General features: G+C 42.7%; 1 protein-coding gene across 1 annotated transcript; it reads right to left on the bottom strand.

Moving 5' to 3' along the window:
- Positions 1-4,870: 4,870 nt before the first annotated feature.
- Positions 4,871-12,907, bottom strand: LOC111977465 (BAG family molecular chaperone regulator 3-like). The gene is made up of 4 exons (XM_024006908.1): positions 12,554-12,907; positions 7,931-8,269; positions 7,361-7,711; positions 4,871-6,961 (listed from the first exon to the last, which is right to left on the bottom strand). Exons 1-4 carry the CDS (start codon positions 12,746-12,748, stop codon positions 6,098-6,100), a joined length of 1,749 nt encoding a protein of 582 aa, XP_023862676.2. The 5' UTR covers positions 12,749-12,907; the 3' UTR covers positions 4,871-6,097.
- Positions 12,908-15,327: the final 2,420 nt, after the last annotated feature.

The raw sequence follows: 15,327 nt of genomic DNA, 5'->3' as shown, positions 1-15,327 counted from the left end.
CAAGTTTTGGGTAGATAGGCAATGGCATGGCGAGATAATGGGGTTGTTTGGGAGGGAGTTTAGCCCCTCTGTTGTTCTTCCTGCTATCCCACCTTGGTTTCTCCCTCAGCCAGTGATATATCTAGGGTTGCCTGAGCGGGTAAGAGCTGTTGAGGAAGGAGTAGATTCAGTTGTAAGTGAACATTTAAGGACACAATTCTATGCTGTTTTGAATGTATTCACAAATAGATCAGGGGAGGACAGGTGCAGCTTTTAGTGTTCCTGAGTTTAAGGTGGCTTTGACAAAAAGAGCAACGGATCATTTTATATGTTTACACAATGGAGTTGGTGGCCATACTATTGGCTGCAGAGTGGATGGAGGAGGTGAAACCAGACAGGGTAGTCATCTGCTCTGACTCCTGTGCAGCAGTGATGAGCTTAAATGAATTTGTGTCTCGGAGCAGACAGGATGTATTGTATGAGGTTTTGCAGTGAATGTATATGGTGAGACAGACTGGGGTATTTGTGGGAGTAGAGGGTAATGAGAAGATGGAAGTTCTAGCCAAGCAGGCTCTTAAACATCCTAATGTTGAGATGGTGTTGTCAATCAGTAAAGCAGAAGCCAAGAGGTTGATAAAAAACAGTGGATAAAAACAAATGGGAAGACACCCGTATAAGATTCAGGAAAAGGTGGGGGCTGGGTCATCAGGCCGAGAGAGAAGGGAAGAAAGTGTAATCGCAAGGCTGAGACTGGGATACACAAGACTCAATAGTACATTGAAATTGGTGAGGAAGCATCCGACTGGGAGGTGTGATCATTGTCGGGAGGAGATGGAGACGATGGAACACGTTCTATTTCAATGCCAGAAATATGGGAGTAATTGGGTTGAAGAGACAAGATTAAGTGAACTGCTGCGAAATATTCTGGGGATGTAGTATTTAATTATGTATATCGTTTCCTTAGGGAGACGAGAATATTGCGTAGGATTTATCTGATCCTCTGCCTTCTCCATATCTCTCACTGCAACAATCTCCCCACTTTCCAGCACAGGGAGAACCCAATCTCGTCTGACCCCACTCATCATCTTAATCATCTACGATACCTCTCCCACAGGAGTGGTCCTTTTTATGTTTCCACAGAACCGGCGCCAACACTCCCTCTTAGCTGTCCTAATGATCCTCCTTACTACTGATTGTGCTTGTTTATACTGAATCAGGTGCTGGTAATTATGGGACCTTTTCATCATTCTGAATGCCCTGTTCCTACTCTTCACAGCTTCTCCACACTCAACACTCCACCAGGGGACTGTGTTACTCTTTGTCCCCCCTGTACCCATAGGAATCACCTGCCTTGCTCTTTGTCCCCCCTGTACCCATAGGAATCACCTGCCTTGCTCTTTGTCCCCCCTGTACCCATAGGAATATCCTGCCCTGCTCCTCTTACTTCATCATTGACTGTTTCTATATCTGAATTGAGATCAACCTGAGACAGCTCTTGTTCACTAACTCCTGAAACTGACCCCTCTCTGCTTTCTCAAATATCTCCTCAATCCATTTCCTACTGAATATTCCACCCTCATTCCTACAGTACACATGATAGAATAGTGATTACTAACCACTGTGGATTCCTCCAAATCCTCCCAACTACATCTGCCTGCCATTGAACATGATATCAGAGTAAGATCCAGAGCAGATTCATTTCCAGTTACTGGGTCAATCCTGGTTCCCCGGCTATCATTAAGTCTCACAAGCCTTTTCTCATCAAGTAGTTCCTCCAACACTTGTCCATTTACATCAGTCCGTAACCCTCCACAGAGTGTATTATGAGCATTAAAAACCCCACACCACATTAGCTGTCTCTTATCTTGACCTTCTACATTCCCAAGGGCCATCAACTCTAGTCTCTTACACAGGTTGTAAATGTTCACTATTACCATATTCCCCTTCCCAACCAACAAGTCAGCACCTCAGGAGTAAATGTCAGTTGGCTTTTCATAGCCGATCATTGAGAGTATCTCTACCGCTCCTGCTGTCTCTAGAGAGTTGAAAACAGCAGGTCTGGGACAGGTAGCACGTCCGGCGAACAGGTCAGAGTACCATAGCCACAGGCAGAACAGTTGAAACTGGAGCAGCAGCACGGCCCGGTGGACTGGGGACAGCAAGGAGTCATCATGCCAGGTAGTCCTGAGGCATGGTCCTAGGGCTCAGGTCCTCTGAGAGAAAGAAAGAAAGAAAGAAAGAAAGAAAGAAAGAAAGAAAGAAAGAAAGAAAGAAAGAAAGAAAGAAAGAAAGAAAGAAAGAGAATTAGAGAGAGCATACTTAAATTCACACAGGACACTGGATAAGACAGGAGAAATACTCCAGATATAACAGACTGACCCTAGCCCCCCGACACAAACTACTGCAGGATAAATACTGGAGGCTGAGACATTCCATTGAATGATTAACACCATTATGAAAATTAACCAATACATGATTCCTGGCTGGACTGATTCTCAATCTTATTGAGGTCATTCTGTACATTTTCCCATGTCAGTCCTGTGATCCCAAGACACTTCACTGCCTGATCCACTATGATCTGTATCTTCTTAGTCTTAGATTGTAATTTTTCTGTGCAATTGATTGCTGCGGTCACAAATGTAACAACCTTCCTCATATCTACTACCAGTCTTGTATTCGCCCCCATTCTGCTTCCTACATCACGCCCAACCTGCATCCCGACCTGCCCTGGAATACTTGCTCTACTGGGTGCCCCGTTTGTTTCTGCGTGAACTACCTTCACTGCTTCTGCATACGAGATTTTACGCCCACTCCACACCTGCTGCACTTCCACCTGTCTTTTCATCAATGCACAACCCCCATATGGCACACTATAGGCGCCCCCAGAGTTACAGCACTAACTGGACCCCGTCTCCACATTCCCCATATGCATGTTCTCCCCCACACTTCGCACATCTCCTTTTGCCTTTACGCACCGCCGCCACATGCCTAAACCTTTTACAGTTAGAGCAACGCAATGGTTTTGGAACATAAGCTCACACATAGTAACTCATATACCCAATCCTAACTTTTTCTGTCAGTACCAGATCCTCAAAGTTTAGTAGCACTGACAGGCTATTCATCTTCTTCCCATCTGGAGGCGCTGTGCCTCAATAAGAGAGCCTCCCTTCATGTTGACCTTTATTTCTTTCATGTTAACAATTTCTGGAACCCCTGTAATAACTCCCTTCACCCACTACATCCAGTTTGAGCCAGCATGCTACTAATCAAACCAAATGTATTTATAAAGCCCTTTTTACATCAGTATATGTCACAAAGTGCTTACACAGAAACCCAGCCTAAAACCCCAAACAGCAAGCAATGCAGATGTAGAAGCACGGTGGCTAGGAAAAACTCCCTAGAAAGGCAGAGAAAGAGAGTAACCAGGCTCTGAGGGGTGGCCTGTACTCTTCTGGCTGTCCCAGGTGGAGATTATCAGAGTACATGGCCATTAAGGCCAGAACGTTCTTCAAGACGTTCAAAGTATCAACAGCACTAGAGGGATATCAACAGACCACACTTCCCTGAGACAAGGCTGAGTATAGCCCACGAAGATCTCCTCCACCACCACACGAGCCCAAGGGGGCGCAAAATCGGACAGGAAGATCACGTCAGTGACTCAACTCACTCAAATTGAGAATTGTGAGAAAAAAAACATGGGACGCACCGCTACTAGGGACGACATACTATCAACCACACGTTTACATATCTGCTTGAGTTTGAGCGCATTCTCATACTGTTTAGCATTGATACTTCCATCACAAAGAACTTTAGCAGACACAACCTCTCTTACTTTACTCTCCATATTATGCATACAGTACAACACAGAAAACCGAACCTCCCTCGTCATTACTCCCTTCCCAACAAGACCTGCAAATGTGCCTCAGGCTTCCTCTTTTTCTTAACCTTTAATCTCACTACTCTACCTCCACCTTTTTCCACTCCACCACTACACTCCATCTCGTCCTCCTCAACACCTCACCCCCTGCCTTTCCATCCATCTCTGCCCCAGTCACAGCCCAGTCAGTGTTGCTCAACCACCTCCACATGATTTCACGCTCCAAAACAAAACAATCACACGTGACCTTACTCTTCATTCTATATCGAGCTCCACCAGGTGCACTCGATTTACCTTGCCCAGTGCACCGATTGGTGGACGTCTCTTTTCTGGGACTGTTCAATATGAGCTCCGCCTAGGCTAGAGAAAAATCCAACGTACAGTAAATTGAAGGTATTCAAATGCTCAGCTGTTTGAGCTGATTGAGTCTGAATGTGTGACACATCTCTCATCACAATTCGACATTCAATTCAAATAATGTTTTATTGATATACTGGTATTTGGGTAATTACACATTTAGGCTACCAGTTATTATCAACGTTGATAGGCTCGTTATGAATGTTGAAGGTCGATCATATCAAACTTTTACTTCACCCTTATGTTTGTATGTTGAAATTGTACTAGTTAAGCACTGTTCATTATGATATTTATTTCAGGTGGCACTTACAGCAGAGTTATATGCTCCCTTAGTGAAAAACACAAGTTTGGTGGTGAATGGAATGTATTATTGAATGGAATATATTAAGCCTAAAAATAAACACCCCATGCCAAGTTAATAAGAGAGCTTATTTAAGACTTTGCATTCTCCTAAAATGTGTCATTTTTTCCTGGATCTACCAGGAAAACCATTTGCTTGTCTCAAATAAGACATGATGGAGTCAAGGTGTGAAGTGATGGTGAGGATACAAGGTGAGGTTTAGATTTGTGTAAACCATATAGAACCACTTGATAGCAAGGATGGCAACATATCACAATAATGTAACCTACTGTAAAATCACTCAATTATAGACAACGTCAAAATAAATCATTTTATTTGCAACCATGCCAACGTGACTCCAAGCTGTCAACACTGCAACAACCTGCAATGCACAAGCTGTGATAAACAAAGCCTACTTTTACATTGACCCTTTGAATTGTTATTCTTGATTAGCAGCTGATGCTGATAGTCTCACATCTCATGAGGTTATGCAGCTCACATCCAACATTTCTAAATGCATTCTTAAATTCATCAATAATTCCTTTCCTTAAATAACATTACAAGTGAAATTACAAATGTAAAAATGTTGTAAAACATTCTACCAATTTAAAATCTTACTTGAATCAAAGGTGACTGGATGTAATTGTTGAATGTAACATATCAAGTTCCCTAATAATTCTAAATGAAATATAAACATATTATAATGGTGAAATAAGTGCCAAGACCCCAAAATAGGCAATGCACCTACAGGCTGAAACTAATGAAACCCAAAGTAACTCTATCAACCATATAATTTGTTGGGTGTGTGTTAAATAACTCATATTTTTGGGAAAATAATTGAGAGGAAGAAAAGGAAGATTCTGCCCTCAAGTGGCTCTTTGTCACCTGAGGCCCAAAAATAAATACTTTTCTCTGACTGAGTCATTAACAATCACTAACATTTATCCCATTTCTTCATATGGAATCTGAGGTAAATATTGTTTCTCAAAGTAGTGGATTAGAACTAAGAGGGAAATATTAGACATCTCTAACAATAGCCACTGAAGCCCTTTCTTAGATAGAGAGATGTAGCCTACTCTATACATACCAACCAGTGTTCTCTTATTGAATATGTATTGAACAACTTTACAACAACCACGTCACATGGTCCGAAGGCAACAACATAGATGTAAAAAATATTTTTTAAAGAAGCTATTTTCATAGTATTTTCCAATATAAATGGATAAAGGCCTCTTAGATCATCTCCAGTCTGCATGTGTCTTTAACACACTGAACATGACAATGGTCTTGCAAAAAGACATTGGCACAGCAAAAGGCAACAACAGTGGCTAAACATAATTGAATACATGTTGCACTCAGATACCACCATCACATATGTGGTGAATACCAGACAATACCAACACTGGAAATTAAGCAAACATGCATCTTATAGTTCATATGTGATATCTGCCGTAGAAAGGGGGGTATAGGGAGCATTGGGAGCAGCCTATTTCCACGTCATATTTGATGACGTTTCTCATCTCTTCACTCTAATAAAGCAGTCATTATGAGATCTCCCTGGCCATCTGCACATTCGCTTGGCTGATCGTACCTGGCTGCTCTCCTTTCTGTGGCGGGCTCTCGCCCTCCATCGAGGACTCACTGACTGGCTCCGATGTCCGCTCATCCAGCATCTCCAGTGCATCCAGTATGGTCTGGACCCTCCGGACTCCGTCACGTCGCGCCTGTCGCACATCCACACGCCCCTCTGGGTCCACTGAGTCCAATGCCAAAAGCTCTTTGGTCAACAGCTCCTCCAGCAGCAAGTACCTCTTATCGTTCTTCTTCCCATCAAAGCATTTCACCTCTTGCTCCAGTTTCGCCACTCTCTCCACTATCTTTTGTACTTTAGCCAAGCCTGGGTGACACTGAGCGGTGGACTCGTTTTCTGCTTTTGTGGGCGGGACCTCCTGTGGAGCAGGAGCATCCACTGGCTCCTGGGCTTCTGGTTTCGGGGGCATCTGGACTGTGATGTTTGCTGTCTGTTTCGGCTGCGGTTGTGGCTGTGGTTGTTGTTGTGGTTGTTGTTGGTACTGTTCAGGTTGTTGGTATTTTTCTGGCTTTTGATACTGTTGTGGCTGTTGTGGTTGTTGGTACTGTTCAGATTGTTGGTATTGTTGTGGTTGTTGTGGCTTTTGGTACTGTTGTGGCTGCTGTTGTTGATGTTGTGGTTGTTGGTATTGTTGTGGTTGTTGGTATTGTTGTGGCTGCTGTGGCTGTTGTTGTGGTTGTTGTGACATCTGTGGCTGTTGAAGCTGATGTGTGTCAGCCTCTCTCTGCACTGTTTGGGGATACTGAGAGATCTCCTGCTCCTGCTCCATTCTGTGGGGTGATTCTCTCTGTGGGACATGGTGATGGCGGACCTGGACCTGGGGAAGGAAGAAGGAATTATTTGCATGTTGCCATTTATTGTCATGAATCTTGACCTGGAGGCAGCTCTGCAGAGTGGTCACTAACTAGCACAGCTACAAAGTTATATCAACTGATTTTATACCTAACCTTAACCACACTGCTAACCCTAACCTTAAATGTTTACGACACAGACAATTTTGACGTTGCAGCTGGCCTATCTTGCGGAAATCACTCAGTTCTACCTCTTGGGCAAGATTCATGACAATAAATGTCAACCTGCTAATTATTCATCAGGAATAATGTCAAATTTGCTATTCTGGCATTTATGGCTATATACGTATATTATACTTTTTATATAGAGGAATCCTACTGTTATTGGACTGGCAATAGGTGAAGCGATGATGGAAAAAAGGTACCTGTGGTCTCTCTGTAATGACCTGGGCACTGAGGGGAGACTGGCTCCTCATATGCGGAGGGATATGGATGGCGGCAGTCTCACGGTGCTGGGGAAGCACGCTCGGGGAGGGGGAGGCACGGTCCCGGGAAGAAGGCGTGGGCCCATGATGACCGCTCCAGTCCTCTGGTTGTAGGTGGTGGAAGGAGGGATGGTGCTCTGAGTAAGCCGGAAAGCGCTGGGTGTAGAGAGCGGAGTTGACAGGGGCCTGTTGTGGGTGACCTCCGGCCCTCTCGTGGATCACTGGGATGGGGATGTAACCTGCCTGGAGGCCTGTGCTGCTGGGTCGTGGGGGCTGGTGGAAGGGGTGGCCCTAAGGAATGAAAGTCTAGCATGAATCAGAGGAAGTACAATTGCATATTTAATATTACAAGTAGCTCTAGAAGTAGCTAGAGGTTTAGTTTGATTCCGACATCAAACACCTGCATGTAACTACAACTTTCTCTGAAAATCCTCCAATGACATCAATCTATGATTAAAGCAAATGGTAAGAGTTAATGCGTAGTAATCTCATTGGCTAAATCAATCTCACCTCAGGTTCTTGTGAACTAGGCGAACAGGACATGTAGGGCTCAGGGGTAGTGCTCTCGGAGGGACCCTGCAAAGGAGATCTAGGCCTGCAGTGGAGCGTCGGGGTGGGGGAGGGTGTCCGTCCGTCTGCTCGTACATTTTGCAGAGCAGTCGGCTGGATGTACGGGAAACATTGGTGTTGCTGTTGCTGACGGATGTCTCCGCCTTCATGGCAGACTGGGATTGGGATGTAACCCTGACGGAGGGTGGGGTGCTTCATGTCTCTCACGAAGGCCTTCTGCATCTCCTGAGGACTCGGCTCTGGGGGCACACTGGGGCCATTTTGAGACAGCTGGCTGACCTGAAGAAGAAAAAAAGTCTGAATTAATACACATCTAAGACATGCAAATAAGTATGTGAGTGAAACCCTAGCCCCAGAGGCAAGCAATTACTGCCAATCCATCATAAAATGTGTTTGCTATGAGAGGGAATGATGTCCAACATCCCGGAAAGATTTGCTATTTTTTCCAAACTAAGACCATTAGGCTATTAAGATTAAATTGAGATTGATTGAAAAGAGCCATTTGCTAGAGGCTGAAACAAATATGTCTGCTCTGGAATCTGCTCTGGTATCTATAAGCAAAAAGCATTCGGTACATTGTGAAATATCCCTGGGAGATGTCAAAAGTATCACTTCTCTGACCACTTGGAAGAGGAAACTACACTCTTAGGGGGAAAAAAGGTGCTATTTAGAACCAAAAAGGGTTCTTCGGCTGTGCCCATAGGAAAACCCTTTGAATAACTCTTTTTGGTTCTAGGAAGAACCATTTTGGATTCCATGTAGAACACTTTCCACAGAGGGTTCTCTTCTAAATGAAACCCAAATGGGTTCTACCTGGAACCAAAAAGGGTTATGTTATGGGGACAGCCAAAGAACCCTTTTGGAACCTTTTTTTCTTATAGTGTAGTTCTTATCCAAGTATGTGCCTGTCAGAAGAAGCAAGCCATCACTACATGTGGGTATGTAGGCTCTGCATTGGTTGGTTTGCTAGGCAGTGTTTACTATCATAAAACATAACAAATCATAGTTGTCTCATGTTCTCACATGCATGTTGATAATAATTCACAGTGGAGACAAAAAACTCCATGATGCTGTCTTGGTGATCAGGACAACCAATTAAGCAGTCAACTGTCAGAGTGAGACACCTGACTGTGACAACAGGGAACAGTATCTCTGTGGTATCACTACATTACCAGTTTTGTTTTACCATGCGAATATAATTAACAATACAGTATATTGTGAGTGATTTAAGAATACTCCAATATTTGATTGCCTTCAGGCTATACACGTGTATTGTCACAATGTAACTTAAGTTGCCTTGAGAACTGGAGAGCACAAGAGCACAAGCCAAATACCTCAGGAGAGCATACCACATTCCAACAATACCAGATTCAGTAAGGCCCACAAACAATGCTCATCAATCAAATTTTTGTGAACAGTTGTCAAAATCTAACTGATTAAGCTGAGACAATTACAACCTTAATGCTGTTGTCTTTTATGCTTATGCTGTTATCTTATGCTCGCTTGCATACTTCTACAAGGTGTGGCTCAAACTAAAAACAAACTGTCCAAACTGAAACATGTTCTACAGACAGAGCTGAAACAGTAAACTGTATGTGTGGGGAGTGCATGACAAAGCACCAGAGTCAACTGGTAGATGGGGCCAAATAGCCTAGGCTTAGACAAGTGGGAGCAACACACTGAGCAAAGGTCTATATACTGTACACTGAACACAAATATGAACGCAACATGCAGCAATTTCAAAGAGTTTACAGTTCATATAAGGAAATTAGTCAAATTGAAATAAATTCATTAGGCCCTAATCTATGGATTTGGTCACAGATACCTTTAAAAAAAAGTAGGGGAGTGGATCAGAAAACCAGTTAGTATCTGGTGTGACCATCATTTTCCTCACGCAGCGCGACACATCTCCTTCGCATAGGGTTGATCAGGCTGTTGATTGTGTCCTGTGGAATGTTGTCCCACTCCTCTTCAATGGCTGTGCGAAGTTGCTTGATATTGGCGGGAACTGGAACACACTGACGTACACGTCAATCCAGAGCATCCCAAACATACTCAATGGGTGGTGACATGTCTGGTGAGTATGCAGGCCATGGAAGAACTGGGACATTTTCAATTTCCAGGAATTGTGTACAGATCCTTGCGATATGGGGCCGTGCATTATCATGCTGAAACATAAGGTGATGGCAGCAGATGAATGGCACGACAATGGGCCTCTGGATCTCGTCACGATATCGCTGTGCATTCAAATTGCCATTGATAAAATGCAATTGTGTTCGTTATCCGTAGCTTATGCCTGCCCATACCATAACCCCACTGCCACCATGGGGCGCTCTGTTCACAACGTTGACATCAGCAAACCACTCGGCCACATGACGCCATCCACGCTATCTGCCATCTACCCGGTACAGTTGAAACTGTGATTAATCCTAGAAGAGAACACTTCTCCAGCTTGCCAGTGGTCATCGAAGGTGAGCATTTGCCCGCTGACGTCGGTTACGATGCCGAACTGCAGTCAGGTCAACACCCTGGTGAGTACGACGAGCCCGCAGATGAGCTTCCCTAAGACGGTTTCTGACAGTTTGTTCAGAAATTCTTCAGTTGTGCAAACCCACAGTTTCATCAGCTGTCTGGGTGGCTAGTCTCAGACGATCCCGCAGGTGAAGAAGCCGGAGGTGGAGGTCCTGGGCTGGTTACACGTGGTCTGCGGTTGTGAGGCCGGTTGGACGTACTGCCAATTTCTCAAAAACGACGTTGGAGGTATGCCAATTGCACGCTCAAAACTTGGAGATATCTGTGGCATTATGTTGTGTGACAAAACTGCACATTTTAGAGTGGTCTTTTATTGTCCACAGCACAAGGTGCACCTTTGTAATGATCATGCTGTTTAATTCTCTTCTTGATACGCCACTGCTGTCAGGTGGATGGATTATCTTGGCAAAGGAGAAATGCTCACTAACAGGCATGTAAACAAACTTGTGCACAAAATCTGAGAGAAATAAGATTTTTGTGCGTATGAAACATTTCTGGGATCTTTTATTTCAGCTCATGAAAGATGGGACCAACACTACATCTTGAGTTTATATATTTGTTCAGTATACGTCCACACAGTTTGATACGACAAAGACAAAAGTTTGTCCACAAGACTATGTCAGCCCATTGGACTCACTGTATTGGAACAGTCTCAAGCTGCCATGACTATGTATTAACAAAATTGCTGTAAATTGCATGGTAATATTGAATTACAATTAAATATGACTTAAGAGTACTGTGGGGTATATTCCACCTTTTCTTTACATCATTCCTTTACTTTTTTATACAACAACAGTAGTTATGACACAGCCAATAGCTCTGAATGACCCTTTGCCCTCTGCCATTTTGGCAGGGTCCCTGTACACTGCCAGCATTGCACCAATTTTATCCCCTGACAGCTGTGTCTTTCCAGCAGATTCTAAGTGACACTAACTTCGGACAGCAGAAAGTGTTGATCTTCCTAAGGCAAGACGCCAACTGGCAGCCTAGGGTCTGCTCCTCCAACCCTTCAACATTTAAAGTTGACACATAGTACTTCTGCACAGTTCAATGGTATAAAACCATATCAACAAATTCAGTGATTTGTTAATTTAATGTAGGCTATTGTAGGTTCCTTGGAGCTGTTATATATGGGTGGGTGATGAACATCTTCAAATCCCTTGTAAGGAAAAGTTTTAGTAAAAAAAGGTGCTATCTTAAAACCTAAATGGGTTCTTTGGCTGTCCTGGTAGAAGAACCCTTTGAAGAACCCATTTTGATTCCAGGTAGATCCCATTTGAGTTCAATGTTGAACCCTACACACAACCCTTTTCTACATGGAACCCAAAATAATTCTACCTGGAACCAAAAAGGGTTATCCTCTGTGGGGACAGCCAAATAACACTTTTGGAACTCCTATTTTCTAAGAGTGTAAGAAATATGAACAAATGCAGTCTGGAGTCTGCTTGGCCTAATAGGCTTTAAATAAACATTATGGAAATGGTCAAACACTCAAAGGCATAGCTTTACATATGACTGCAGTGCGTCATCAACAAACCTGCCAGCTTAGATCATAACACAAGATCATAGCCTTTCATAACAGCCGTTGCTCAGCTTAGACCATAACACAAGAACATAGCCGTTTATAACAGCTATTGCTATTGTTAGTTAACCCGTTATAATGCATGTGGGAGAGCGCTGGAGCCTACAATAGACAACATTCCATTGCGTTGGCGTATATTAAGTTTTAGCAGAGGCAATTTGTAGCCCATGTTTTTAAAGTAAATAAAAATATATAGAAGCATAGCCTACTATAAATAGAATATGCCCACTCTATCTCCCCTATAATAGAAGCCAGTGCGTATCAGAAGCGGTGACCATCATTATTAACCACTGAAGTGCTTGATCGAGGACCGTGCCATATATTAGAGAGATTACGTGTTGTGTCTGCCATGCTGTCAAGCAGACATGACATTTCACTCCAACTTTGAATATATATCACACGAGCCCTCCCACGGTACACATCATGTTACTACACATCCATGAGCCTACCTTTTTGAAATCGTGTCTTGGGTCATTCCAGCTTGTTGTGCGATTAATGTGATCCACAAAAAAATGCCATCCTGTCTGTGGGTCAATTTTTATTTCCCATCCTGGCGGTAGAGGATCGTTATTATTGACCATATCTACCATTGGTGACTGTGTGTTCATGCTGCTCAAACTCCTTGATCCTTTATACCTTGCCATTTTATTCAGTCAACGGACCCTTTAAAGATTCCGCACGGTGACGTGTGGGAGATAGGGCTGGAAGTTTCTCGAAATAAATAGCACGGTCAATGTTGCGTAAAAGTTGCCAGTGTGTCTCGAGATTCAAAGGGTTCCAGCCTGACAGTGAGGCGACTGTCATTTCAGTCAGGAACCTCAAAGTTCTGTTTGTATGTATCCTTCACACGTGGTGGCTATAATGTATTCAGCTCAGATGGTGGCTACAGTTACAAATGTATCGTCGGTCAATGTTGATAAAGTAACGTTATAATTGACTATATATACACTACCGGTCAAACGTTTTAGAACACCTACTCATTCAAGGGTTTTTCTTTACTCTTACTATTTTCTACATTGTAGAATAATCGTAAAGACATCAAAACTATGAAATAACACATGGAATCATGTAGTAACCAAAAAAAGTGTTCAACGAAGAGATTCTTCAAAGTAGCCACCCTTTGCCTTGATGACAGCTTTGCACACACTTGGCATTCTCTCAACCAGTTTCCAGAGGTAGTCACCTGGAATATATTTCAATTAACAAGTGTGCCTTGTTAAAAATTAATTTGCGGGCCTCCCGTGTGGCGCAGTGGTCTAAGGCAAAGAAGAAAAAGCCATATCTCAGACTGGCCAATGAAAAGAAAAGATTAAGATGGGCAAAATAACACAGACACTGGACAGAGGAAGATTGGAAAAAGTGTAATTGACAATTAATCTAAGTTTGAGGTGTTCGGATCACAAAGAAGAACATTAGTGAGACCCAGAAAAAATAAAAATATGCTGGAGGAGTGCTTGACGCCATCTGTCAAGCATGGTGGAAGCAATGTGATGGTCTGGGGGTGCTTTGGATGTGGTAAAGTGGGAGATTTGTACAAGGTAAAAGGGATCTTGAAGAAGGAAGTCTATCACTCCATTTTGCAACGCCATGCCATACCCTGTGGACGGCGCTTAATTGGAGCCAATTTGTGGTCACTTACAAATGTCATTTTTTTTAAAAGAAAAGCCCCAAAAATGTGCCCATTAAAATAACATAAAATTGATCAGAGTACAGAGGCCCATTATCAGCAACCATCACTCCTGTGTTCCAATGGGACGTTGTGTTAGCTAATCCAAGTTTATCATTTTAAAAGGCTAATTGATCATTAGAAAACCCTTTTGCAATTATGTTAGCACAGCTGAAAACTGTTGTTCTGATTAGAGAAGCAATTAAACTGGCCTTCTTTAGACTAGTTGAGTATCTGGAGCAACAGCATTTGTGGGTTTGATTACAGGCTCAAAGTGGCCAGAAACAAATAAATTTCTCCTGAAACTCGCCCTGGTGCACAACTGAGCAAGAAGATAAGTACATTAGAGTGTCTAGTTTGAGAAACAGACGCCTCACAAGTCCTCAACTGGCAGCTTCATTAAATAGTACCCGCATAACACCAGTCTCAACGTCAACAACGAAGAGGTGACTCCGGGATGCTGGTCTTCTAGGCAGAGTTGCAAAGAAAAATACATATCTCAGACTGGTCAATAAAAATAAAATATTAATATGGGCAAAAGAACATAGGCACTGGACAGAGGAAGATTGGAAAAAAAGTGTTATGAACAGACAAATATAAGTTTGAGGTGGAAAACAAGGACATTTCTAAGTGACCCCAAACTTTTGACCGGAAGTATATATATATATATATATATATATATATACACACACACACACACTACCGGTCAAAAGTTTTAGAACACCTACTCATTCATTTTAGAACACCTACTCACTCATTGACTATTTTTATAGAATAATAGTGAAGACATCAACACTATGAAATAACACATATGGATCATGTAGTAAGCAAAAAAGTGTTAAACAAATCAAAATATATTTTAGATTCTTCAAAGTAGCCACCCTTTGAATTGATGACAGCTTTGCACACTATTGGCATTGTCTCAACCAGCTTCACCTGGAATGCTTTTCCAACCGTCTTTAAGGGGTTCTCACATATGCTGAGCACTTGTTGGCTGCTTTTCCTCCACTCTGTGGTCCAACTCATTTTACATTTTTTATTTTATTTGACCTTTATTTAACCAGGTAGGCTAGTTGAGAACATGTTCTCATTTACAACTGCGACCTGGCCAAGATAAAGCAAAGCAGTGCGTCACAAACAACAACACAGAGTTACACATGGAATAAACAAACATACAGTCAATAATACAATAGAAAAAAAGTCTATATACAATGTGTGCAAATGAGTTAGGACAAGGGAGGTAAGGCAATAAATAGGCCATAGTGGCTAAATAATTACAATATAGCAATTAAACAATGGAGTGATTTGATGTGCAGAAGATAAATGTGCAAGTAGAGATACTGGGGTGCAAAGGAGCAAAATAAATAAGATAAATAACAGTATAGGGATGATGTAGTTGGATGGGCTATTTACAGATGGTCTAAGTACAGGTGCAGTGATCTTTGAGCTGCTCTGACAGCTGGTGCTTAAAGTTAGTGAGGGAGATATGAGTCTACAGCTTCAGTGATTTTTGCAGTTCGTTCCAGTCATTGGCAGCAGAGAACTGGAAGGAAAGGC

This window comes from Salvelinus sp. IW2-2015, linkage group LG18 (assembly GCF_002910315.2).
Source record: "Salvelinus sp. IW2-2015 linkage group LG18, ASM291031v2, whole genome shotgun sequence".
NCBI lineage: Eukaryota > Metazoa > Chordata > Actinopteri > Salmoniformes > Salmonidae > Salvelinus > Salvelinus sp. IW2-2015.
Note: the sequence above shows the minus strand (reverse complement) of the source record. Positions and strands in the feature narration are given on the sequence as shown.